At 46.2% G+C, this 27599-nt stretch overlaps 1 protein-coding gene across 3 annotated transcripts in view; it reads right to left on the reverse strand.

Annotated features, from left to right (window-relative positions):
* Positions 1 to 6718: 6718 nt before the first annotated feature.
* The window catches only part of LOC137355669 (E3 ubiquitin-protein ligase RNF220-like), a 54961-nt gene continuing 34080 nt past the window's right edge, over positions 6719 to 27599 (reverse strand). For all 3 annotated transcript variants that reach the window (XM_068021063.1, XM_068021062.1, XM_068021061.1), the window contains 9 exons: positions 25925 to 26008; positions 25452 to 25494; positions 22451 to 22497; positions 19459 to 19591; positions 18632 to 18728; positions 16300 to 16383; positions 11834 to 11948; positions 9601 to 9675; positions 6719 to 8580 (listed from right to left, as the gene is read on the reverse strand). In XM_068021063.1, coding sequence (XP_067877164.1) covers positions 8509 to 8580; positions 9601 to 9675; positions 11834 to 11948; positions 16300 to 16383; positions 18632 to 18728; positions 19459 to 19591; positions 22451 to 22497; positions 25452 to 25494; positions 25925 to 26008 — 750 coding nt within the window. In that variant the 3' untranslated portion in view covers positions 6719 to 8508. The remainder of the gene's footprint in view (positions 8581 to 9600; positions 9676 to 11833; positions 11949 to 16299; positions 16384 to 18631; positions 18729 to 19458; positions 19592 to 22450; positions 22498 to 25451; positions 25495 to 25924; positions 26009 to 27599) is intronic.

The following is a 27599-nucleotide window of genomic DNA, read 5'->3' on the forward strand; positions in this document are numbered from 1 at the left end:
GGCGGGAGGTCCGTAAGCAGCTCGTCGAGCTGCTGGACGACGACGGATCCTCCATCACAGATCCGGAGGGAATGGGCCTCCTGATTCGTACTTATTACAGTGCGTTGTTCTGTCCGGATCCGTCCAGCGAGGACGTGCGCAGAGTTTTGTGGGAGGACCTGCCGCAGGTCAGCTCAGAGGGCGCCAAAGGATTGGAGGCTTCATTCACGTTGGCGGAGCTGACTGGCGCCTTCCACCAGCTCTCGAGGGGGAAATCCCCCGGGCTGGACAGGCTGACCGTGGACTTCCTTAGGGTGTTCTGGGACATCCTGGGGGACGATTGCGCGCGGGTCCTGGGGGAAGGCCTGGCGTCCTGCTGCCGAAGAGGGGCGATCTCCGCCTGCTTAAAAACTGGTGTCTGGTCTCCCTCCGCAGCACGGATGATAAGATCTTCACCCGGGCTATGTCTACTCGCCTAGGCTCCATGCTGGCCCACATGATCCACCCCAACCAGTCCTACACGGTCCCGGGCCGGTCCATCCAGGACAACATCCACCTGGTCCGGGACCTGATCCACCTTTCCCAGAGGACTGGTCAGTCAGTCGCCTTTCTCTCCCTCGTTCAAGAGAAGGCGTTCGACAGGGTGGATCACGAATACCTTTTTGGGACTCTGCGCGCTTTCGGACTCGGGCTGCATTTTGTGGCTTGGGTCCGACTTTTATACTCCGCCGCAGAGCGTCTAGTCAAAGTTAACGGGTCCTTGATGGCGCCTCTTCACCTTGGGAGAGGAGTGCGTCAGGGATGCCCCATGTCCGGCCAATTGTATGCCATCTATGTGGAGCCGTTCCTGTGCCTGCTTCACAGGAGGTTGACGGAATTGGCTCTGCGCGAGCCGGCCATGCGGGTCGTCCTCTCAGCTTACGCTGAGGATGTGCTCCTAGTGGTCACAGATCCTGTTGACTTGCGGAGGATGCGCGATTGCCAACAGACCTTTTCTGCTGCGTCCCCCGCGAGGATCAATTGGGAGAAATGTTCCAGACTCCTGGTGGGTCAGTGGCGGGTGGATTCCCTCCCGGAGGAGTTGACACCTTTTGCGTGGAGCACCACGCAACTCTTCTATCTGGGGGTCCACCTTAGCCCCACTGAGGAAGCCTGGTCGGCAAACTGGCAGGAGTTGGCGGCAAAGGTCACCACTTGGCTGGGGCGCTGGTCATAAACCAACTGGTGGCCTCGATGCTGTGGTAGCGGTTGGTCACTTTGGCCCTGCACCCTGCATTTGCCAAGATCCAGAAGAAGCTTGTCGATTTCTTCTAGGGCAAGAGGAAACACTGGGACTCTGCCGCGGTCCTGAGTCTCCCGATCAAGGAGGGCGGCCAGTCGATGGTGTGCGTCCACACCCAGGCTGCGACTCTCCATCTTCGGACCCTACAGAGATACCTGTACGTTGAGCATCCTCCCAGATGGTGTGCACTGGGCACGCATTTTTTCCGCCAGTGTCACTGCCTTCAAGATGACACGCAGCTCCCAGCGGAGTCCATTCGCCGGGCCGCACTGAGGGAGTTGCCTGTCTTTTACCGGGATCTATTCAGAGTCTAGAACATGATCGCCTCCAGTCAGGGTGCTACCCTGCCGGCGGAGGAGAGCGCCTCGGCTGTCTGGACGGCCAGCTCCAGGGACGTACCGACGAGCAGAGGAGTAACCGAAGCCCCCGGGACGCCCCTCACAGTGGGTGGTGAGGGCGCTCGGGAGAGCGAAGCGCTCCCGGCCGAGCTGACCCCCGCTCTGCCAAAACTGCTCATCGGACCCAGGCCCCGAAACCCTCCTTAGGAGCCGGTCCCGCACAACCCGAGCCGCCTCTCGGAAATGCCCTCTGTGCCATTCCAATCGGCGCGGAGGGGTTTCCTGTACGGGCTGCTCCTGCACACTCTCCACTTCCTCACCCTAATCAGCCGGCCGGACACGCACTGGCGGTCCGCGTTGCCATCTGGCGGTGAGGGGAAACCCTGATGGAGGTCTCCCTACGCGGGAGTCCTCCCCCTTTAAATCGGGGACCTGGGGTGGAGGGTGCTGCACAGGGCAGTCCCGTGGGATAGACTTTTAAGTAGGTTCATGGATTCCCAGGCCGCCTGTAATTTCTGCGGCCTGGACGAGTCCGTGTTCCATGTATATATGGAGTGTGAGAGGTTGCAGCTGCTCTTTGAGCATTTGAAGGGGCTGCTCCTCAAGTTTTGGCTGCACTTCAATCCCACGCTCCTGATCTTTGGGCACCCGGGTGCGGAGGGGCATGGGCCAGGAGGAGGATCTCCTCATTGGTCTGCTCCTGGGCCTGGCCAAGGTGGCAATTCACAGGTCCAGGATGTGGGCCGTCGGGGGGTCCGTCCTCCCTGATTGCCTGCCCCTCTTCCGTGGTTACGTTTGCGCCTGGGTGTCCCTGGAGAAGGAGCATTCGGTGTCTGCCGGTATGCTTGAGGCCTTCTGCGACCAGTGGGCACCACAGGGACTGGAGTGCATTGTTGATGCCGAGAATGGCATTTTAATTTGAGTTTTTGGTTTATTTATCTGTTTTTAATAGTTATTTTTAAAATATGTATATAAAGGGGGCCCGAGGAATAAAGGCCCCCTCAACATAAAATATATAAAAGGGGCCTGGGGTAAAAAAAAAAAGGAGGAAAAAAAATGGGGTTAGATACAGAATTTTAAAAAATGGATTAGATACAGAGTAAAGCTCCCTTTACACTGTCCCATCAAACACTCACAGGGCAGATACATCATAAATTTAATATAGAGTAAAGCTCCCTCTACATTGTCCCATCAAATATTTCCAAATCAGTTAGAGTACAGATTAGGTACAGAATAAAGGTTCATATACACTGTCCTATTAATGTGTCTCAGCCCCAATCTCCGAAGAAACCCCCTACAAACCATGTTGCCTTACAGGTTCTGAAGAAGGGTCACTGACCTGAAACGTTAACTCTGCTTCTCTCTCCACAGACGCTGCCAGACCTGCTGAGTATTTCTGGCATTTCTTGTTTTTATTGCCTTACAGGTGGTCTTGCAGTGGGCACTTGTGAGCAGTAGAGAGTAAGTCTGAGATGTACCAAAAATCATTTATCTTTGGACACTGAGAGAATGGCAAAAGAAGATGATGTTGATCAGTCTGGACTGCAGTGAACTGTTAAAAGGGTAACGTCCAAACTCGGCGCAATGGATAGCTTTGCTTAGTTACTCGAATCCTGTTTGCAATATTCTCAGCAACTACAGGAACAGTTTATCAGACTGTTTGTGTGTTACTCTATCAGGCTGTGGGCCAACTGTGCAATCTTCGCAAATTGTTTTGTAGTAGTTGGTATGCACTCCTGGTGATTCATTTTGGGAAATGTTCTGCCCCTTAATATCCCAGGTTTGTGAACACGGCTGTTAATGCTAATGAAATTTGCCTCAATCCTGAAGCACTGCAGGAAAGGCAGGTGCATGTAGGCTCATAGCCAATTGGAATTGCCTCAATCCCCGTGGAGCACAGCTACTTCACATGGCACCTGATTTGATTTGTAGATCCGGAGGCAAAGGACCTGAGCACAATCTGCTCACTTCATGAACGAAAGGAGGTGTGTTTCTCCCATAACTAGTGTTCATACCAGTTTGTTTTTCCGTCCTGTCACCCAATTTTTGGAGAGGGGTAACAAAAGTGGCTTCAACTGTGACCTCTGTGACAGAGGCAGCGTGAAAATAATTGGATCTTGCTCTGTTTAAGTAACACCCCACAGAGGAAAATGTTTGAAACACGTTCGGGAACACGCTGATCTCTTCAAGCAACATGCTTCCCTGTAATTATGCTACCTTGCCTGTAAATGTTCAAAACAATAGAGTTACATTTGTGGAGAAATGCTCCAATTGTATGAAGGTTTTAATCTCAGGCACTGTCCCCTTTCCCGTCTCCCCTCTGGTCATGTCCCGAATTTCATAGATGGTTCAGCCCTGCCACCTACTGCCAATCAGCAGTCACTGCCATTCTAAACCACAGACGGAGCTAATAGGGTGAGGGAGCCTGTAATCTCCAAAATACTGAAGCCTTCCAACAGCGCACTGCAGAGGCTATAACCATGCTTTCACAGCCTGTATTCAGACTCTCCTTTGCTGAAGATAGGATCTCTCACTGAGGCACAATTCCAGGGACACCTGGAGCCTCTGGAGACTAAGCCCTTCATATGTGCTGGCAGACGAGCATCAGAGGGCATTTATGTCAAGCCTGCTTTTGTAGTAATACCTGGATTTCCAAAAGGCATTCGATAAGTTGCCACGCAAAAGGTTAATAGGCAAGATAAGGGCTCATGGAGTTGGGGGTAATATATTAGCATGGATAGAGGATTGGTTAATGGACAGGAAGCAAAGAGTGGGCGTAAATGGGGCATTTTGACTGCGTGGGTTTTCGCCGGGTGCTCCGGTTTCCTCCCACAGCCAAAGACTTGCAGGTTGATAGGTAAATTGGCCATTGTAAATTGCCCCTAGTGTAGGTAGGTGGTAAGAGAATGGTGGGGATGTGATAGGGAATATTGGAGTAACGTAGGATTAGTATAAATGGGTGGTTGTTGGTCGGCAACTCGGTGGGCCGAAGGGCCTGTTTCAGTGCTGTATCTCTCTATGACTATTTTCAAGTTGGCAGGCAGTGAATAGTGGAGTGCCACAAGGATCAGTGCTGGGGCCTCAGCTATTTACAATCTATATTAATGACTTGGATGAAGAGAGAATAATGTATCTAAGTTTGCTGATGATACAAAGGTAGATGGAAAGGTAAGCTGTGGGAAGGACATAGAGAGGCTCCAAAGAGATATAGACAGGTTAAGTGAGTGGTCAACAAGATGGCAGATGGAGTATAATGTAGGGAAGTGTGAAATTATTCACTTTCATTATAAGAATAGAAAAGCAGAATATTTTTTAAAAGGTGTGAAACTTGTGTCTATATTCATAGAGACTCGGGTGTGCTTGTAAGGACCGCAAAGTTAGCAAGCAGGTACAGCAAGCAATTGGGGGGCGGGGGGAAGCAATTAGGAAGGCAAGTGGCATGTTGGTGTTTATTGCAAGGGGATTGGAGTACAGGAATAAGAAAGTCTTGCTACAGTTATACAGGGTTTTGGTGAGACCACAGCTGGAATACTGTGTGCAGTTTTGGTCTCCACACTTAAGAAAAGGATATACTTGCATTGGAGGCGGTGCAGTGGAGATTCACTAGATTGGTCCCTGGGATGAGGGGGTTGTCCTATGTTAAGAGGCTAAGTAAGTTGGGTCTACATTCTCTGGAGTTTATAAGAATAGGAGGCGATCTAATTGAAACATACAAAATTCTGAAGGGGCTTGATGGGGTAGATACTGAGAGATTAGATTCCCCAGCCAGGGGAAACAGAACATGGGGGCACAGTTTCAGGATAAGGGGCCAATCATTTACTGAGATGAGGAGAAATTACTTCACTCAAAGGGTTGTGAATCTTTGGAATTCTCTACCCCAGAGGGTTGTGGATGCTCCATCATTGAGTATATTTAAGGCTGGGATAGTCAGGTTTTTGGTTTCTCAGGGAATCAAGGGATATAGCGAGTGGGCAGGAAAGTGGAGTTGAATCCTAAGATCAGCCATGATCATGTTGAATGGCGGAGCAGGCCCGATCGGACATGTGGTCTACTCCTGCTCCTATTTTTTGCGTTCTCCTGTCTATAAATTGGTACACGCACATCCACACACATGCACAAGTGGACAAGAAGGTGGCAGAAGTAGCAATACCAGGCAAGGTTTAACTCCACTCCTGATGAAATGTCACAGACGTGGTAGTCTTTCCACAGATGCTGCCTGAGCTGCTGAGTATTCCCCGAATTTGCACGTTGACATTTAAGATTTACGGCATCTGCAGTGTTTTGCTGAAGGTATAACTTCCCCTCACTTTGATAGTGTTTCACATTGTTGTCGGTATCCTAGGTAATTTGTTCAATAATGTGGGGGAAAAAAACACTCCATCAGGATAAACACTTTGGATATAATTAAAGTCTACAAAACCATAGCTCAACGAGAGTTGTTGCTGGTGGAAACGTACCTCATTGAGAATCAGTGATTTCGGGAGAGGAGGGGAAAAAATAAATAAAAATGCCTGCGAGTGTGATTATAATGGAGAAGAAAATTCCCCTTTAATACTGGGCTATTTACATACGCTGTCCCTTTAAGAGCTGTTTTGCTGATCTTTCTGTCAGTTGGTCCTCAGCTTTCTTATTGCTTGTCAGGAGCTGAAACCCATTGGTTTGGATTCCTCCTTCCTGTAGATTAAGTAGACCATTTAATATTCCAGGTGGAAGGGCTGCCGTAGGAATCCCCTCCTGTCTCCGAGCCATGGGAGTTCAGCACCACCTGGGTGAAGTCCGAGTACAGTGTGTCGACACGCGAGCCATCGGGACAGGTAGACCTACGCCTGCCCGCTAACAAAGTAGCGGTGTTTCCCGCCATTGGCAAGCAGCATGGCTGCCTCTACCTGACTGGCTGCGAGTGCGTAGATGCGGAACGCAGCAGCGCTCGGCAGAACCAATGGGCAATTGCGGGAGACTCGTGCCCAAAGCGAGAGAGTTGGCACCCTTAGACCCTAACCCACACTTCCAGTCCTGGTTAAGTCTATCAGTGCTGCCTCCCTCAAACCCTCAACCTTGCATACCTTCAGCAGTGAAAAAACATAAAAACAATCCCACACACTTAAAACAAAATCAGGCTTTATTTTAACTGGACAGTTAGAAGACATTTGCTGGAATTGGTGATAGTCTGGCACCAGTAATTCAGTAATGAATAGAATAGTAGCTATAGCAATGCTTGTAAATTAACAGCAGTGCATTTTCCCTCCAGATTTTTTCCTGTAATCTTGGGTGTGTTTGTTCCCTCTCTAGATTCCAATTTACAGTGAACACTGGCACTAGTTACCTTCCACTATCCCTTCCAAGTTTCTATTCTTCACACATGAGCCTCAACAGTGAACACTGGCAAGCTATTCGACTGTAGTGGGCATCACGGTTGAGCCTAAACCTGTCCCCTCCTAATGTCTACACATGTTCTTTCGGTAGGGATAACTGTGATGAAAACCAAGGTGTATTTTCTCTCTCCCGTAGTCAGAAATTCTAGGCCAATTTCTCCCCATCACCCATCTCTAACTCAGGAATGTCGAATCAGGTCCATTCAAATCGGCAGTTCAAATGACGCCTGGATCTTGCTGCACAGGTGCCTGGCTAATATTTCTGGAACAGTCACACAGGTCAATGACGTTCAGCGGAAAACGCGTGTTTTAGGCCACGGTCCGGATTTTAACTGAGAATACTGTTCCGATGCAGTGCCATGCATCCCTTAATCAGAGGGGGGAGACCTTCTGCTAGTTTGTCTGATTTGGATTCAGATCCCAGAGTGTGTTCTGAGACCAGAGCATTCATGAACATTGATACAGGTAATAGTGTTCCCATAGTACTGCAACGAGAGGGACGAGCTGCATTGCAGTATCAGCCCTCCAGTACGTGACCTCACTCAATGTTAATTTTGGAATAGAGTAGCTGACAGGATTGGGCTCCACACTATGACCCAATCCCATTATGTGGAACTTGCTGCCACAAGAAGTAAGAGAGGCAAATAGCGTAGGTGTGTTTGACAGGAAGCTAAATAAACACCGAGGAATAGAAGGTTATGCTGACAGGGTTAAATAGAAAGGGGTGTGAGGAGGCTTAAACACTAGCATGGATCAGATGGGCCTGCTTTCGCGCGCTGTATGTTCTATGTAAGTTTTATTTCTCCTCTGAAGTGAGCTGTTTGAATAATTCTTCCTTGGAATTTCTATGAGAGGTAGAGGGCGGGGCTTTGGTGTAGAGTGATGGAGTGCCAGCTAACTTGCCAGTCTCTGCCAAGCAGCTGGAGGGGAGATTCCAGGTGGACGCCTGGCATTTCCCCATAATGAGTCGGGGAGGTGAAATGGTGAGGCAAAGAAGGTCTGGCTCATTCTTGTGCTAGTTCATGAGCATTGAGAGAGAGTGAGCCCAGCCCACGGACACGTACACTTCCCAGCAGTGGGGGGGGGGGGTCATTAGATAGGGATCAGAACAGAGGAATGCCGACTGGTATAGGCCCTGGCATCAAGTCAACTGTCTGCCTCTAACTGGTTAAGGACTAGCACATGAAGTGAGGGATCTAAATGAGAGAAAAAAAAGTGGTAGAGTATTTCAACTTCAAACAAAGAGCAACAAAGAAAATGCAGATGTTGGGAATCTGAGAACGCTGGAGATCTGTGGAGAGAATTGACAAGTCAACCTCTCAGCTGTGATCTGGTGAAAGATCTACACCTCAAACAGTAACTTGTTCCCTCCAGAAAAAACTTCAAATTGTTCACATATCTATGAATTAGTTACTCTTAATCATTTCATTAATGACACCCTGAAGACAGTTCTAAGCAATAAGCAGCATTCCGCCCAGTGGACCCTGGAACAACCCCCGGGCATCAAAGGCTTGCTTCACTGAGGAGTACAGGTCCTTTACAGGTAGATCCTGCGCAGATCGCCTGGGGACGTGATGATATTACACTGAGGACACAGCTTCTTTGACCCCTGTAATGGACAGAGAACAGAATTAAGGAATTTGCAGGTTTTACACACTTTTCTTGGTCTTTTTGCTGAATATACCAGTTACAATAGCACAGTGTCAGATTCATAACCTGAGGCAGTGTAGCTCAAATCCTAACTTTCCTGGCATTTGCCCCTCATAACTCGGCAAAAGGGAAGACCAGTCCTATGGTAAGGCAAGGAGAGACCAATGCTAGAGGAAGGGGTGACTAGACTTGGGGTTTCTCAGTGCACAACATACATTGCGTGGAGTCGCACTGGGTTTTTTGGTGCCCACACTGTACATTCAGAATGCCACACCATAGTACCCAGGACTATTGGGGCCAGGTAAAGTTCCTATCCCTTTACTCCACTTTTTCACCTACAATATAATCGGTTCAGCCATGAACTTATTTAATGGCGGAGCAGGCTCGAAGGGCCGAGTGGCCTACTAATTCGTATGCTCCTAATTCGTATGTTCATATATTGGGCGGGAAGTTTATTACACAAGGGCTTTACCAAAAAGATACAAGATCATGTTAATTCACAATGAATAAAGGACTGATCCATGCCAACCATATTATATTGTCTCATCTTCGATCCCTTGCCCGTGCCAAGTTATTCTCAACTGGGGTAACAGACTATGTCCAATAATTAGGTTGAATGCCCCTGAGCTGGGAAGTGTAAGATCAGCCGCCACTTATTCCTGACCTCTAACCTTTGACCTCTGCTCAGAATAGTATGTTAGGCTTGGCTGTGATACTCTCCACAGTTGAATTGCTTGTTGACCATAATGATGGCAGCTCACACATGAAGGCATAGGTGCCCATGGAATTATCCCCGAATAAGAATGATCATCTCCAGGAGAGAAATCTATAAAGAATGGCGTTATCAAAAACATTATGATGTGTCAGCTCTCCCTGTAGTTTATGCATGAATGAAAGCCTTTTCATTGAGGAAGTAGATATTTCACAACTGGAAAAAGTTTGTTTTTAATGTTTGTCTTGGGTGTGTCCCTGCCCATACCAGGGTGCGAAGCCAGCATTCTTCACAGTGAATGTGCCAACATTGGATTGATGCTAAAGGCACTGAGTATGATCCCTGTAGAGAGAGAGAGAGAGAATTAGACATGGAAAAAGCCTGTGTTAACTTTCGAGACTTCTTCCTTTCATTCCTTTACTTTTGCTAACGCAAAGAAAGTCATATTTGAAACTGACTATCAACTTTGGCAATGGATTTTCTAGTAGCTAATAAATGAAGACAAGGGACCCTTCTGTATTCTGTCCATCAGATCAGTGTGAGAGTAAATATCCATCTAGAGTCCTGTAGGACACACATTGTCATTGAGCAAATGATAGTGACCCTGAGGACTAGAGGGTCCCAGTTACCATCACTATAGACACTCACCCAGAACCTGCTCCATCATTGACAAGAGGAGTTCTATATGTGAGTAACTATTACTGATTGACATTACTTCAGGAAGCAATTGTGTTGGGACTGACTAATCTTGTATTTTTCCACGCCTTGCCTGATATAGGCTCCCAGTTCATTGTAGTATCTATTGAAGGGCCCTGGAATAAAAATAAATGTTGCGGAACAGTTTTGAAGAAGACAAAGGTATTCTGTGGAGTTCTCCCCCCGCCCCCCTCATCAGGTGCTCATCTCGCTCAGACAGGAAGACTACATTAGGAACCCATCTGGTTCACTAATGTCCTTAAGGGAAGGAAATCTGCCATCCTTACCTGGTCTGGCCTACATGTGACTCCAGATCCACAGCAATGTGGTTGACTCTTAACTGCCCTCTGAAATGGCCCAGCAAGCCACTCAGTTCAAAGGCAATTAGGGATGGGCAACAAATGCTGGCCTTGCCAGCGATGCCCACATCCCATGAAAGAATAAAAAAAAACACCTGACAGCAGAGATTCTAAATGAGCTTTGCTTCATTCTACAGGAACGGGTGTGGGCCGTTCAGCCCCTCGTGCCTGTTCTCGTTCAATTAGATCATGACTGCTCCATATCTCAATTCCATGCTGCCTCATCTTCCTTTTTCCCTCACCTTTCCCAATCAGCCAAATCAATTTAATTGTTGAAATTCTTAGGTGAAAAGCAGAAGTAATTAGCAGAATCTGAATTGACTTGAAATCACCTTCTGCACTCCTGTTTCTCTGGGATGGGAATAAAATTATACACGTGAGTGTTTCACAAGGTGGAACGATGAATGTAGCCACCCACGTTGGGCCTGTACTCAGTGGAGTGCTTGCCTTAGGGAGAGGTTGGGAACTGATTGGATGACGGCCTGATCTCAGCCAGGCCTCACACTGATCTAATATTGGCAGCAGTGGTGATGGATAAACCTATAGGTTTGCTTCTCTTCTCCCTTGGCAGAAGGAGCCTTTTTGGGAGTGGCCCAGGCTCAGGGCGAGGGAGTTACAACATAGGTAACTGGGGGAAAGAACGAGAGCTTAAAGAAAGATGATGTAACCCGCATTTGTTTAGCTGCTAAATCAGCGCAGTTGACAGGGTTAACTCCTCGAAACTGGCTGAGTTCAGTCTCCTAACAGAATAGCGAAACTGCAAGATTGGAAGGACCCAGTACAGCCTGTTCTGGCTTGCTATATTCGAAAGAGCAAGTCTCAGCCTCTCGAGCCTTCGAAATAATCAAATTATTACCAAAGACTTTTTTTTCCCCTGAAACCTTTCTCTCCCCACCTCCTCTGAAGGCAACATGAGAAGTGTTACACCTCACCACCCACATACAATGCAATATTGAATACCTCCTGCCTGACCATTAAACAAGATACAAAAAAAGCATTTGATTAACTATTGTTTGATCATCTTCTAAAGATCCCTTTAGGATCTGGTTTAAAGGCTCCATCCACCCTCACTCCCACTACCTCACCCAAATGTCCATATTTCATATGTGAGCCCAGAAGGTGAGTATCAGCATTCTATTGTACTGTGGAAGGCATCACAATTGAATTCAACTCTGTCCCCTCTGAAAGTCTTTCCAGCAGAAGTCACATTTATTCATCAGACTAACTTGTGCCCTTCCGTAGCCCTGGAGCACTGATCTGGCAGAGAGCTCCAGACTGTGCTGACTCAACTGAACTCATTAGGGCATCAACTGAGGCCATACATTTGGCCTCAGTGCCACTGGCCTAGGGAGAGGGGAAAAACCATTCAGAGTCAGCGTGTCCGGGAGCGGAGGGAGAAAAAATTGGAACCAAAGTATTTTACAACAACTGCGCTGGGTCCTTACCATACACACATGGCACCTGTATGTTTCCCTCCGCAGCAGTTTCTGCGTCAGCTCGCTGATTCGTGCTTTTAAGATCTCCGATGTTATGCCTCTTTCCTCATCTATGTTTATCATTCTGTAGAGGGTGGAACAGGTTGAAGCTGAAATTTCTTGGAATGTGGCTATAGTGAGAACCATCCTGAAGCCCACTGGGCAGCAAGACCACCTCTATATCGCCACCATCTGGGGCCAACCTGTACAACGGGACCACTTGAGCACAGGAAAATCAGAGTATCAACCCATATGAGTACTAAGCCCAAAAGTACAAGACCTCCTCCCCCAAATTAATGTGACCATTTATTCAGAGTCCCACTCCAGGGACTTAAGCACAAAATCTAGGCTGATACTCCAGTGCAGTACTGAGAGAGTGCTGCTGTGTCAGAGGTATTTCAGATAAGACATGAAATCAAGACCCCCATCTACCCCCTCAGATGAACATAAAACAACCCTCAGTACAGTTAACTGTCAAGCTTTGGATCGTATCAAACAACATGTCCCTTCCACTGTTCGCAACGGGCAAGGTACAGACTGTGCCCAACCAGCTCCATGCTTGCAAAACTCAAAACACAGTGTCCAACATTAGATGTGATTCTGCAATTGGACAACAATAATCCTCAGTGTACTCAGAATTATGCTGACAATCAATTTAAGATTGTCAGTCGGGCTTGCATTTGAGCATACTAGAAGCTACATATATTAATACTCAGGGTCCTGTTCTTTGCAGACAGAAAGAACATGTATACACATTGCACCTGTTTCAGCTAAACAAAATAAGTGACAGCCACTCACTGGTTCTTTCCTCAGGGCAATGCCTTGACCAATCAGAGTCAAGCTGCCTGGTTTAAAATTTCAAACAAAGCTTGGCAGTTAACTGTCAATCACCATAAACATGTGCATTCTCCATGGCAATGCCTCTACCAATCAGAGTCCACTTGCCAACCAATCAGCACTCTCTTCTCACTCAGTATAAATTTGTTGCTTTCCCTTACATTGGTATTCTTGCGAATTGTCCTGATGAGTACAAGACGAAAAGCTTTGACAAAATGTCTCTGTTTTCAGCAATACTCAAGCTCTGTACTACCAAATGACTATTTATATCCTCAGTATTATTTTGAAGAAGAGGCAGGGGAATTCTCCCCAGTGTCCTGGCCAATATTTATCCTTCAATCAACATCACGAAAACAGATGATCATTAACACATTGCTGTTTGTGGGAGCTTTGTGGGAAATTTGACTGCCATGTTTCCTGCATTACAAAGGTTGTAATGTGCTTTGGGATGTCTGAAGGTTGTGAAAGGTGCTATATAAATGTGAGTCTTTTTTTATATATAAGACCCATGTTCATCTACCATCAGTCCCAGCAATAAGTTTAATGATTCAAATATAATCCAGGGTGTATGAACTCAGTCCCACTTTACTGTGCTCCATTCTCAGAGAGCTAAGGTTGGAAGAATTAGTATTTTGCTTCTCTCTCTACTTGTTTACATGGATTTCTTTATTGCCAGTGACATCAACGACCTGTAGTGTTGGCTGCCATGAGCTACACTCACTAAATTCACCAGTCAAAGGTGGGTTGAGTTTTGTTTGTTACTGAACATGTATCTCAGAGGTAGACATCTTCACATTGAGGATACCCAGCATCGTGCTGTGTGGCACTACCACCGGGCTATATGGGATACATTTTGAACAGATCCAGCAACTCAAAAGTGGACAACATGAGGTGCTGTGGGCCATCAGCAGCAGCAGAATTGTACTCAACCACAATCTGTAACCTCATGGCCTGGCATATCCCCCACTCTACCATTACCATCAAGCCAGGGACCAACCCTGGTTCAATGAAGAGTGCAAGAGAGCATGCCAGGAGCAGCACCAGGCATACCTCAAAATGAGATGTCAGTCCGGTGAAGCTACAATGCAGGACTACTTGAACGCGGAAGAAGCATGCCATAGACAGGGCTAAGCAATCCCACAACCAATGGATCTGATCTAAGCTCTGCAGTCCTGCCACATCCAGTGGCAATGGTGGTGGACAATTAAACAACTGACAGGAGGAGGAGGAGACTCCACAAATATCCCCATCCTCAACAATGGGGGAGCCCAGCGCATCAATGCAAAAGATAAGGCTGAAACATTTGCAACAATCTTCAGCCAGAAGTACCAAGTCGATGATCCATCTCGGCCTCCTCCTGAAGTCCCCAGCATCACAGCTGCCAGTCTTCAGCCAATCCGATTCACTCCGCGTGATATCAAGAAACGACTGAAGGCACTGGATACTGCAAAGGCTATGGGCCCTAACACCATTCCAGCAATAGTACTGAAGACCTGTGTTCCAGAATTAGCCCCTAGCCAAGCTGTTCCAGTACAGCTACAACATTGGCATCTACCCGGCAATGTGGAAAATTGCCCAAGTACGTCCAGTGCACAAAAAACAGGAAAATTCCAACTTGGTCAATTACCACCCTATCAGTCTACTCTCGATCATCAGTAAAGTGATGGAAGGTATCATTGACAGTGCTATCAAGTGGCACTTGCTTAGCAATAATCTGCTCACATAGAACCATAGAAAAGTTACAGCACAGAAAGAGGCCATTCAGCCCATCGTGTCTGCACCAGCTAAAAAAACTAGCCGCCCAATCTAATCCCACCTTCCAGCACCTGGTCCGTCGCCATGCAGGTTACAGCACTTCAGGTGCACGTCCAGGTACCTTTTAAATGAGTTGAGGGTTTCTGCCTCCACCACTGATCCAGGCAGAGAATTCCAGACACCCACCACCCTCTGGATGAAAAAGTTTTTCCTCATGTCCCCTCTAATCCTTCCACCAATCACTTTAAATCTGTGGCCCCTGGTAATTGACGTCTCTGCTAGGGGAAACAGGTTCTTCCTGTCTGCTCTATCTAGGCCCCTCATAATTTTGTACACCTCAATTAAGTCACCCCTCAGCCTCCTCTGTTCTAAGGAAAACAACCCTAGCCTATCTAATCTTTTCTCATGGCTGCAATTTTCAAACCCTGGCAACATTCTTGTAAATCTCCTCTGTACTCTCGCAAGAGCAATTATATCCTTCCTGTAATGTGGTGACCAGAACTGTACGCAATACTCCAGCTGTGGCCTAACCAGCGTTTTATACAATTCCAGCATTACATCCCGGCTTTTGTATTCTATACCTTGGCCAATAAAGGAAAGTATTCCATATGCCTTCTTCACTATTCTATCTACCTGTAGTGCCACCTTCAGGGACCTGTGGACATGCACTACAAGGTCGCTCACTTCCTCCGCCCCTCTCAATATCTTTCCATTTATTGTGTATTCCATCACATTGTTGGCCCTCCCCAAATGCATTACCTCACAGTTCTCCGGATTGAATTCCACTTGCCACTTTTCCACCCACTCAACCAAACCATTGATGTCATTCTGGAGTCTACAGCTATCCTCTTCACTATCAACTACACGGACAATTTTTTATGTCATCTGCAAATTTCCCAATCATGCCTCCCACATTTAAGTCCAAATCATGAATATCTACCACAAACAGCAAGGGACCCAACACTGAGCCCTGTGGAACACCACTGAAAACTGCTTTCCATTCGCAAAAACATCCGTCGACCATTACCCTTTGTTTCCTGTCACTGAGCCAATTTTGGATCCAACTCACCACATTCCCCTGTATCCCATGGGCTTTTATTTTTCTGACCAGTCTGCCATGCAGGACCTTGTCAAATGCCTTACTAAGATCCATGTAGACCACATCCACTGCACGATCCTCATCAAATCTCCTTGCTATTTCCTCAAAAAATTAAATTAATTTAGTAAGGCATAACCTTCTCTTAAGAAATCCATGCTGACAATCCCTGATTAATCCATGCTTTTCTAAGTGACAGTTTATCCTATCTCTCAGAATTAATTCTAATAATTTGCCCACCACTGAGGTCAGACTGACCGGCCTATAATTATTCGGCCTATCCCTCGCACCCCTTTTAAACAATGATGCAACGTTCGCAGAGCTCCAATCCTCTGGTACCTTGCCTGCATCTAGTGAGGATTTGAAAATGATCCTCAGAACATCCGCTATTTCCTCCCTGGCTTCCTTTAACAGCGTGGGATAGAATCCATCAGGTCCTGGTGATTTATCCACTTTCAAGGACATCAGACCCTCTAGTACTTCCTCTCTCATTGTGCATATCGTATCCAATATTTCACACTCCTCCTCTTTAAATACACTGTCTTCATCATCCCTCTCCTTTGTGAAGCCAGAGACTGGACTTAGAGAAACATCCATCCACAGCCCACGTGACAGAAACTTGAGACCCACCAGAATATTTGATCTGTTATCCAGATTCAAATGACTCGCCAAAAATAAGAGGTTGCCACACTAATTAACTCACTATGTTCACTCTGTTTATTGTTATCTCCAATGGAGTTGAACTTGCCTCATCACCACATTGTCCAGATGTTTGGCCTGTGCTTCCATCAGTTTCTGTGGTTGGCCATTCAGGCTGTCTCGTGTTGAGCATCTGCGCCATGGTCTGGTCAAGGAAACATCTGGAACATACCTGGGAATCTTGCTCCAATCAAACAGATTGAAGGCACACTAGGTGACTACAGCATCAGGCCTCTCATCATGCAGCTCTTATTCTTACAGAATATGAATTTGTTGCTTTGTGTCATGCGTTGTGTTTTACCAGTTCCAGAACACAAGGGATAGAGATACAACTTGCTCTCTGTGAAGCACTGGAGATGGTCATTCATGCCAACTGCCAGTGCTTCTCCCATCAGAGTGTTGCTGCTAATGGAAGGAATACCACCCACTGTGCGTGCAAACCCTGATCCTAACAGGTGTCCCCAACTGCGATATACAGCCAATGGATTTACATCCACTCGCAGCCGCAGTCTGGCAGGATGGGCTGAGACCAGGGGGAGAATGGGGGAGAATGGAAAAGGGTGAAGTTACATGGAATAATTACAACATTGAGACAGCCTGTTCAGCTCATCCAGTCCATGTTGGTGCTTACCTTCCATCTGAGCAGTGGTCCCAATCCCATAAGCACACCTGGAACCAATGTCCTTTTATTTCCTTTCCTTCAAGTGCTTATCTAGCCTGTTCTTCAATGTTGTTTGGGTCTCTGCTTCAATCACTGACTCTGTTAGTACATTCCACAGCCTCTGTGTAAAAAGCTCTCTCCTTCACTCCTGTCCAAAATCTCTTTCATCTAATATCTGTGTCCCCTTGTTCAAGACTTTGTAGTTTCCGGGAATAATCAGTTCCTGTCTATACTGTCCCCTGCCTTAATAATTTTAAGCACCTCTATCAGCTCACCTTTTAATTTTCTCATGAATGCTGCTGCAGTTTCTTAAGCCTTTCTTCATATCCCTACTTCCCCAATCCAGACAGCCTCCTAGTGAACCTGTGATGAATCTTCTCTACCACTTAAATGAAGTTACAAAGTCTGTGTAGCTGTTTTTGCATGGCATAGGATCCTGATCAGGGGCATTCTTAAGTCCTCAGCTTTTTTGAAGCTGTTGCAAGTTTTCTAGATTGGTATATATGGATAATTCAAGAGATTTCCATCACCAACTGAATGCTATTCTATCTGAATTCACTGCAGATTTATTCTTATGTAACACTTCTTCAACTGAGTTTAATGTTAGTTCATTCTTGAATTTAATTTGATACCACGCAAATTAATCTCAAATGATCTGTGACAGAGATCAGTTACTGATCTGTGAAAGAGAGACACTGTAAACAGCTACTGGTCTGTGACAGAGACACTGTAAACAGCTACTGGTCTGTGACAGATTCACTGTAAACAGCTACTGGTCTGTGACAGAGACACTGTAAACAGCTACTGGTCTGTGACAGATTCACTGTAAACAGCTACTGGTCTGTGACAGAGACACTGTAAACAGCTACTGGTCTGTGACAGATTCACTGTAAACAGCTACTGGTCTGTGACAGAGACACTGTAAACAGCTACTGGTCTGGGACAGATTCACTGTAAACAGCTACTGGTCTGTGACAGAGAGACACTGTAAACAGCTACTGGTCTGTGACAGAGACACTGTAAACAGCTACTGGTCTGTGACAGATTCACTGTAAACAGCTACTGGTCTGTGACAGAGAGACACTGTAAACAGCTGCTAGTCTGTGACAGATTCACTGTCAACAGCTACTGGTCTGTGACAGAGAGACACTGTCAACAGCTGCTAGTCTGTGACAGAGAGACACTGTCAACAGCTACTGGTCTGTGACAGAGAGACATTGTAAACAGCAAATGGTCTGTGAAAGAGAGACACTGTAAACAGCTGCTGGTCTGTGACAGATTCCCTGTAAACAGCTACTGGTCTGTGACAGAGAGACATTGTAAACAGCTACTGGTCTGTGACAGAGAAACATTGTAAACAGTTGCTGGTCTGTGACAGATTTACTGTAAACAGCTACTGGTCTGTGACAGAGACACATTGTAAACAGCTGCTGGTCTGTGACAGATTCCCTGTAAACAGCTACTGGTCTGTGACAGAGAGACATTGTAAACAGCTACTGGTCTGTGACAGAGAGACATTGTAAACAGCTGCTGGTCTGTGACAGAGAGACACTGCAAACGGCTACTGGTCTGTGACAGAGAGACATTGTAAACAGCTGCTGGTCTGTGACATTGAGAAACTGTTGCCAGTCCAAGACTGTCAGACACTGGACTATTACTGTCTTGCTTTAAGATATGTTGTTAGGCCAGAATTCCTTCAAAGAACCTGTCTGAAGGATACTTAATTTTTGTGAAAACTGGCAGCTCATCCCCGTCAGTATCCAGATCTCCATCGCTGTCTCTATTTGTCAAACTCTGTGTTGTACAAGAACTGGATCCTGTTATAAAACAGCAGATATGAGAACTGGTTATTCATTGTAACATCAGCAACATGCAAATAGCTGGAAGCTTGCCTATTTTGAATGTACTTGCGGCAGTTTGAATAGTGTTGTGTTGATGCAGGGTTAATCATTTCATAAAAAGCTGGTAAATACAGTTCCAGCAAGAAAGTGCTGCAGAAGAGATGGCAAATTAGCAAAACATGAAAGGTCAAACAGAGCACGATTCAAAGGTCAGCACAAGCTTATAGCAATGTAAACAGCCAACTGAGGGAATTACAAGTTATTATAAGTTGACCTAGGAAAGATAAAGGAACGGCAGTATATGTCCAAGTCAGGATGGTGACTGACTTGGAGAAGTGCCTTACACTCGGAAAGTTAATACGTATCTTACGTAGGGCCTGGGTACATTGGACCACGTAACCTGGGATGAGACTTCAGGATCCTGCTTTGTTTAATGGTAGTCATAGTTCTTGGGCGAAACAAAGCTTTAATCACTCAGTGTGTTTCACACTCTCAGCACTGTGTGCGGAGGGTGCATTGTGCGACAGGGACTGCTGTGAGCTAATAGTCTAAGAAACTATGGGACAAAGATTTCCTCTGTGCACCTGATGTATTGAAATTAGAACCGCTGATTATGGTTCCCTTCGCTGGTTGAACTGTAGATTCAGATAACTTACACAATGCTCCACACTTAGGAACTTAACCTTAACTCATTAGTGCTACCAACCTCTCAGTCCAAGAAATTGCTGTCTGTTGTTTCTGTCCAGGCTATGCCATGTATATTCCACATAGTGATTTCCACTTGGGCTTTCTTCCTCTGTTTCCAGGAACCTGGGGTCCTTAGAAAAGGGGCCATCAATCTGCAATGACAGGACAGAACAAGTGTAACGTAACTGCATGTCGCATTAAGCAAGCTAGGCAGGTGGAAAGACATGGGAACACTTGCGGAAAAGAAGCAGAAATCGCAAAATCTCACAGCCTAACATCTGGTAAAGAGAGATGCATGGGATAATCCCATGTTGTGTGGATTAGCCAAATAAATTATTTAATTGGATTTGAAGAGATTGCAAATGAGAATGTGACTGCATTACATTATACAACAACTTTTATTTATTGAGAGATACAGCACTGAAACAGGCCCTTCGGCCCACCGAGTCTGTGCCGACCAACAACCACCCATTTATACTAACCCTACAGTAATCCCATATTCCCTACCACCTCCCTACACTAGGGGCAATTTACAACAGTCAATTTACCTATCACCTGCAAGTCTTGTGGATGTGGGAGGAAACCGGAGCACCCGGCAAAAACCCACGCAGACACAGGGAGAACTTGCAAACTCCACACAGGCAGTACCCAGAATCGAACCCGGGTCCCTGGAGCTGTGAGGCTGCGGTGCTAACCACTGCGCCACTGTGCCGCCCATTTAAGTAATGCCTTTTAAGACCATGACATGCCCCAAGAGGCTTTACAGGAGTGTTATGGAAGAAAGTTTGATACTGAGCCACATCTGGAGATATTAGGCTCGATGACCAAAATCTTAGTCAAACAGGTAGGTTTTAAGGATCATCTTAAACAAGGAGACAGAGGCTGAGAGCTTTAGAGAGGGAATTCCAGAGTTTAGGGCCCAGGCAGCTGAAGGCAAAGCTGCCAATGATAGATTGATTCAAATCAGGAAAGTTCAGGAGGCCAGAATTGGCGGGCTCAGGGATCATGGTGGAGAGGGGGTTGTAGGGCTGAAGGAGATTAAAGAGATAGGGAGGAGTGGGGCCAAAGAAAGATTTGAAAACAAGGATGAGAATTTTAAAATCGAGGCGTTGTTTGACTGGGAGCTGCGGTAGATCAGCAAGCACAAAGGAAATGAGGGAGTGGGACTTGGGACAAGGTAGGACACGGGCAGCAGAATGACCTCAGGTTTGTGGAGGGGAGAACATGGGAGGATGGCCAGGAGTCAAGTCTAGAGAACAAAGGAATGGATGATGGTTTCAGCACCAGACTAACTGAGGCAAGGGCAGAGTCGGGCGATGTAACGGTGGTGGAAATAGGCGATCTTAGTGATGGTGCAGATGTGTGCTGGAAAGCTCAACTCAAGTCAAATACAGCACCAAGGTTGCAAATAGTCTGCTTCAGCCTCAGACAGTTGCCGGGGAGAGGGATGGAATCAGTAGCTAGGGAACAGAGTTTGTGACAGGGAACAAAGACAATGGCTTCTGTCTTCTCAATATGCAACTGGAGGAAATTTCATTCATCCAATATTGGATGACAGACAAGCAATACAACAATTTAGAGAGACAAGAGGGGTCAAGAGAGGTGGAGGAGAGGTAAGGCCGGGTATTGTTCACGTACATAAGGAGGTTGATGCCAAGATTTTGGGTGATGTCGCGGAGGGGCAGTATGTAGATGGGAAAAAGGAGGGGACCAAGGATAGATCCTTTGGGGGCACCAGAGGTAACAGTGTGGGAACAGGAAGAGAAGCCATTGCAGGTCATTCTCTGGCTACAACAGGACAGATAAGAATGAAACCAGGCAAGTGCAGTCCCACCCAGCCAGACAATAGTGGGGAGGCATTACAAAAGACTTGAATTTATACAAAATCTTACACAACCACCAGACACCCCAAAATGCTTTACAGCCAATGAAGTACTTTTTGAAGTGTGTTGTAAATGTAGGAAACACAGCAGCCAATTTGTGCACAGCAAGCTCCCACAAACAGCAATATGAAAATGGCCAGATAATCTGTTTTTGTGATGTTGATTGAGGGGTAAATATTGGCCAGGACACTGGGGAGAACTCCCCTGCTCTTCAAAACAGCATCATGAGATCTTTTACATTCACCTGAGAGGGAAAATGGTGCCTCAGTTTAGCATTTGATTTGAAAGTCAGTGCCTCCAACAGTGCAGCACTCCCTCAGTACTGATCCTCTGACAGTGCAGCACTCCCTCAGTACTGACCCTCTGACAGTGCAGCACTCCCTCAGTACTGCACAGGATTATCAGCCCTGATTTTTGTGCTTTAGACCCTGGAGCTGGACTTGAACCCACAACCTTTTGATTCAGAGGTAAGAGTGCTGAAGTAAGAGGTACAGCTGACACGCTATGTTGGAGCAGAATTATTAATGTAAGAGTATTGTATTATACCATCACTATAATATGAGAATATTGTATAATTCTATAATTTCTATACAGTGAGGTCCCGAGCAGTCAGATGTGTTCCAAATGGGTTCCAACTGGGAAGAGGAGGAGGAACGTTCGGGACTGGAATGGCTCAAGGTCTCCTTGTGGAGCCCAGAGGAGTACTACTACATCTCTAGGCCCACAAGGAAACCTTTTAAGAAAAAATAAAGCTCACTTACCTGAGCCGCTTCTGACCCTGAATCCGCTTCGGGGCAGCTTCCCCAGGCGTGGTTGGCACTATGCGTAATCCACACGGCCTGGGGTTAAAATCAAACTGCGATCCGAATTACATTATCAGGTCACAACTGTTCCATTTTAATGAAGCCCCCACCCGCCTGGTGTGAGGGCCTCGTGCACTGGCAAAACAACACCTGTAAAAATAGTGTGAGCCACAAGGTGGGGTTGGATCCAGTGAACAGGTGACTGCTACAATTTTAACCCCTCATTCTCCTCAGGCGCAGAGGGTTAAAATTGGACCTTATGTTTCTTCATGTGTGCAAAGTCTCCCCTGCGCTTCTTGCTCCCTCTAGAAGGTCAATCATGTACCTGGTCTTCATCTGAAGGTCTGATCCGCTTACACCTCTTTGCCCTGGCTGAAAGATAAAGTAGTATAATGTATAAGGTGATAGCTCATGACACTGGCAGCAGAGGTTAATAGGGTCATGTCCTGGCCTAATCTACAACATAATCACAACCATTGGACATGTAGTTCCATTTATTACTGTCACCTGGGATGATGATGCCAAGCCAGAGTCAAGAGGAGGATGAAGGAGGTAAGTGGAGGCCTGGCTGAAGAGACAGTTTTGGTGGAAGTTTATAAATAGGGGAAAAGTTGCAGTAAGGCTCAGGCATTTAACAAGAATATCCCAGAGTGTGTAATGGCTGAAAACTCTGCCATTCATGGTGGTTCAAAGAGAGGAGGTACACAGTAAGGGAGAGGATGCAAGCTGGGATGTAGGATTTGAGGAGGATGCAGAGGTATGCTGGGGTGTGGCGTTTTGCAAATGAAAATGAGGATTTTGAATTCAATGCACTCGGGAAAACATTGCCCTCGCTTTGAAACCTTCAATCAGAAGTAGCTATCTTGAGTGAAACCACCTCATTCATCATTGATGAGAAGTAATGTTCATTGCCTTGTATCCCTCATTCATGACATTATTAGAGCAAGGCCTCCATAAATGTCTGCTTCTGACCAGTTGTATCAAGACATTAAAAACTCAAAGTTGTAAGAAAACTGAGAGATGCCAGTGAATGTAGGAGTTCTTGTCTTTCATAAAGTTTCAGTGTTATGGGTCTATTTAGGAGGAGCACACTTCCCCTTTAAATCTGTGCAGCCATGAAGAAGAAAGACTTTCATTTACATCATGCCCTCACGACCGCTGGACATCCCAAAGCGCTTTGCAATCAATGAAGTACTATTGAAGTGTAGTCATTGTTGCAATGTAGGAAATGTGGCAGCCAATTTGTGCACAGCACGCTCCCATAAACAGCAATGAGAGAATGTCTAGATAATCCGTTTTAATGGTATTGGTTGAGGGATAAATATTGGCCAGAACTCCCCCTGCCCTTCTTCGCACAGTTCCATGGGATCTTTTATGCCCACCCGAGAGGGAAGAGCCTCAGTTTAACATCTCATCCAAAAGACAGCTCCCTTGACAGGGCAGCACCCCTCCCCCCGAGGCATCCACCTAGCCTTCAAGCTTAAGTCAGCAGGAACTGAACCCACAACCTTCAGGACTAGAGGTGAGAGCACTGCCCACTGAGGCACAGATGCAAAGGAGACTACAAGCTCCCTTCAAACACATCCAGGCATAATGATATGTGCTTTGCAATTCGTACTGTCATGTTTTATAGTTGTGTTATCCAACATCCATTCTGTTCAGTATTAAGACCCATGGATTGTTTTGTAAAACTTTTTCCTCCCAGACTTACATTAAAATAATCCAATAGCTCAAGTTTGGGTAGAACAAAGACAGCACCAATTTTCATTGTGTTATTTAAAACTAATGGTCCAATATTTCTTCTGAAATTTGAAGGCAAGCTGGAGTCTCTCTGCTTCTACAAAGCCTTTGTGCTAAATGTCGAAAAACAAATTTAGGTGGCAGCTAATCAGATTCCATCATTTTGCAGAGGTCAGAGAGACGGAGTTATAGAAAGAGCTAGGAAGTGATCCAACCTGGCTCCTTGTGAGTGCTGAATAATGCTTAAAGATGCAGGACAGACCTTGAACTGAGTGCTGATGTGCTTTATAACAGACTGAACTAGGATGTCATCCCACCGTCATCCCTGTCCATTTCACAGCAGCCAGTTCCAATTCCAGGAGCCACAATGAGTTTGCGCTAGAACAGCTGGTCTGTCAGTTAGTCTCCTGGCTCCCAGCTCCCCTGAGCATTTGCGCACACAGTTAATAAGGTTTCATTGCTGAAATTATTTTAGTTTAACCACTGAAAGCACTGAGGCCTCATTAATTTCACATTTGGGTACGGGGAGAGCTGTCAGTGATAGGTTAGTCGCAATGGGATTTGGTCGCTCCTCCTGACACTGACAATAATGGTTGTTGGATAACACTATGTGCATCTATTATAAAGCATCCTAGTACTAATTGCAAAGCAGGTTATCATTTCACGCTGTCAAACAAACCCTCCCACTTTACTGTCAGGATAAGACAAAGAGGGAACGCAGTGTCAGTGAAGCTTGACTATCAGTTAACCAACCATTGCTGATTCTGGTTTCATATATTGTGTAGATTTCATTGTCAATGCTTTGACTGCAGGTGGAGCTTTTGTAGTTGTTTCATTTCATGAAGCAACGGGCTGAGCTTTATTAAAACTATCAATCTGCAGACTGATGGGGGAGCTCGAACAGTCAGGAGTGGAGTGTGCATCAGCAGAGGTTTGAGAGCTGCACTCTGCTTTGTGTCCCGCCCCTGCAGACGGGCGCTGGGTTCTGAAATCCAACCAGGAGCAGAGGGAGACTGTCCGTATGGGAAATCAGGAGCTTGTGAATGGTTCCATATTGCTGTATGATCCCTTTTCCAAGAGAATCCTGTACCGTTTCAGGGGAGACACACCCCTCTGTCTGGGAGTGAAAGTATGGCACACGTCCACCCATGCAAACCCCTCGGGCAGCAAATGCATGGGAACACCACCACTTGCAAGCTCCCCTCCAAGTCACACACCATCCTGACTTGGAACTATATCGCTGTTCCTTCACTGTCACTGGGTCAAAATCCTGGAACTCCCTTCCTAACAGCATTATGGGTGCACCTACCCCACATGGACTTGCAACCGTTCAAGACAGCTCACCACCACCTTCTCAAGAGCAATTAGGGATGGGCAATAAATGCTGTCCTAGCCAGCGCCACCCACCTCCCAGGAACAAATAAAAAGAACACACCACAAACATAGATACAACCACATAAGCAAGCACACTCTAACATCCAACCACACACGTACACATGTATGCATACAGACACACAAAAAATAGACACACATGTCTAGTGCCCTGGTTTTGGCAATTCACCTTGTTTCTCAGTTTAGAGACTCACCATTCAGCCGACCTTCTCTGTTGATTTTCACTTGCTGGAAATTCTGTGGACAAACAGAAATTGGAACGGTGATTTTTTTTTTGGTGGCATTTATATACCTGCATCACTTAGCTACTTCGTAGTAACCTGGAGATACAACCTGGGGTAATTTTTTTTAAATAGACATATTTGATATAATCGGTTTATTTCCTCCCTTCCCTATACCAAGGGCACTGAGGCCAATTGCGGTACCTCAACTGCTGCCTTTTAAAGCCATGTGGTGAAAACCCTACCATTTTAGGGTGATAGGTAGCAACCAGAGCTGATGGTGCAGAGAGACGGTGAAGGGAAAATGTCAGTTATAGGGATGTCATTAAAGATATGGAGTTGATATTCTGCAATGAGGCAGACAGGGTCAAGGTAACCTTACATGAATCGCTATTGGACAATTTGCCCCATCCCTTATCACAGCTTAACTTCTCGGGAGGCCTCACCTGTTGTCTTTCTGAATGGTGGGCATCATCTGTGGACAGTGGTGACCCACTGGGCGACTCCACTTCTTCCTTAATGGAAGGTGACTGAAGAAAGACAAGATGCATTGTTACAGCCAAACAATGAAGGCATTAAATAATGTGGCTTTGGCACAATCTCTCAGTGTTTGTCATATGTGTAGGATAATTTCAGACTGGCCCAGTTTTGGAATCAGAAAAGGTGTTTGCACCATCCAGTGGTCCCAGTAAGGAGATTTCCTCTTGAGAAATCGGGGCTGTGTCACCCAAAGACTTTCCATCCATTAATTTTAACTCATGGACACTCACTGACCACACATCCGCAGGTTCCTGAGATGCAATCCCTTCCAACACTGCCCCCTGCAGGATCACCAGACAGTAGAACTGCCCAGTGTCTGTCTTTCCCTAGTCTGTCCCTATCTAATGTTCTTTGTGCACTTCTGTCTAAAACTCTTGTCCTACACCATCTAACCTCTTGTCCCTCCCCAAACAATATCCCTCTGTCCCACCCTAATCCCTTTTCTAGTTTTGTACTTGGAAAAAGATATCAACCCCAGGGATAAGTGATACGGACCTTTTGGTGGGGGCAATGAGGTTGACCTTGAAATGCTCCCCCTTCCCGGAATTAAATAATCCCAACTTTTTATCTTGTCTCTGTAGTTTATAGCATCAGTGGACTCTGGGCAGTCACAGTCTGTGCTATCAACCCTATCATCGACCTCCTCCTTTGTTCTTTCTCCCTCTCCCCCCATCCCTTTCCCTGCCTCTGAACTAGCTTAAACCTGTTACATCTCTAAAGTTTTCCAGTTCTGATTAAAGGTCACAGACCTGAAACATTAACTCTGCTTCTCTCTCCACAGATGCTGCCAGACCTGCTGAGTGTTTCCAGCATTTTCTGTTTTTATTCCAGATTTTCAGCATCTGCGGTATTTTGCTGTTGTCCTGTAATCAATGCCTGGTCCACACAGGGCCAAACATTACAAAACTCAATACCACTTTATACACATTTAGGTCAGGACTGTTAGCTGCTGGAATGGCAGTCGATGCTGGTATGCGGGGCAGTAGTTCAGGAGACTATGCCAAACATTCCCTGCACAAAAGCTTGTTGCTCTCAGCCATGGTGACTGTGGAAGGGCAGAGCAGACGCCGGAATATAGATAAGCTTTATCCTGTCTCTGTTCAGCGCTGTCCCTGCCCTGAGACTGCTTAGTTTTAGCATTGACACCAACAATATAAAGCGGAGTTCAGTGATATTATAATTATATACTGAGGGCTCCATAGAAAAGCAGAATATTTTTTTAAAAGGCTTGTAAATGTTGATGTTCAGAGAGTCTTGGGTGTACTCGTATAAGGAGCACAGAAAGTTGGCATGCAAATACAGCAAGCAATTAGGAAGGCAAATGGCATATTGGCCTTTACTGCAAGGGGATTGGAGTACAGGAATAATGGCGTCCTGCACAATTGTACAGGGCTTTGGAGAGACCACACCTGGAGTACTGTGTGCTGTTTTGGTCTCCATATTTATGGAAGGATATACTTGCCTTGGAGGCGGGTACAGTGAAGGTTTATTAGATTGGCCCCTGGGATGAGAGGATTATCCAATGATGAGAGGCTGAGTGAATTGGGTCTGTATTCTCTGGAGTTTACAAGAATGAGAGGT

This window comes from Heterodontus francisci, chromosome 43, assembly GCF_036365525.1.
Source record: "Heterodontus francisci isolate sHetFra1 chromosome 43, sHetFra1.hap1, whole genome shotgun sequence".
NCBI classification, from domain to species: Eukaryota; Metazoa; Chordata; class Chondrichthyes; order Heterodontiformes; family Heterodontidae; genus Heterodontus; species Heterodontus francisci.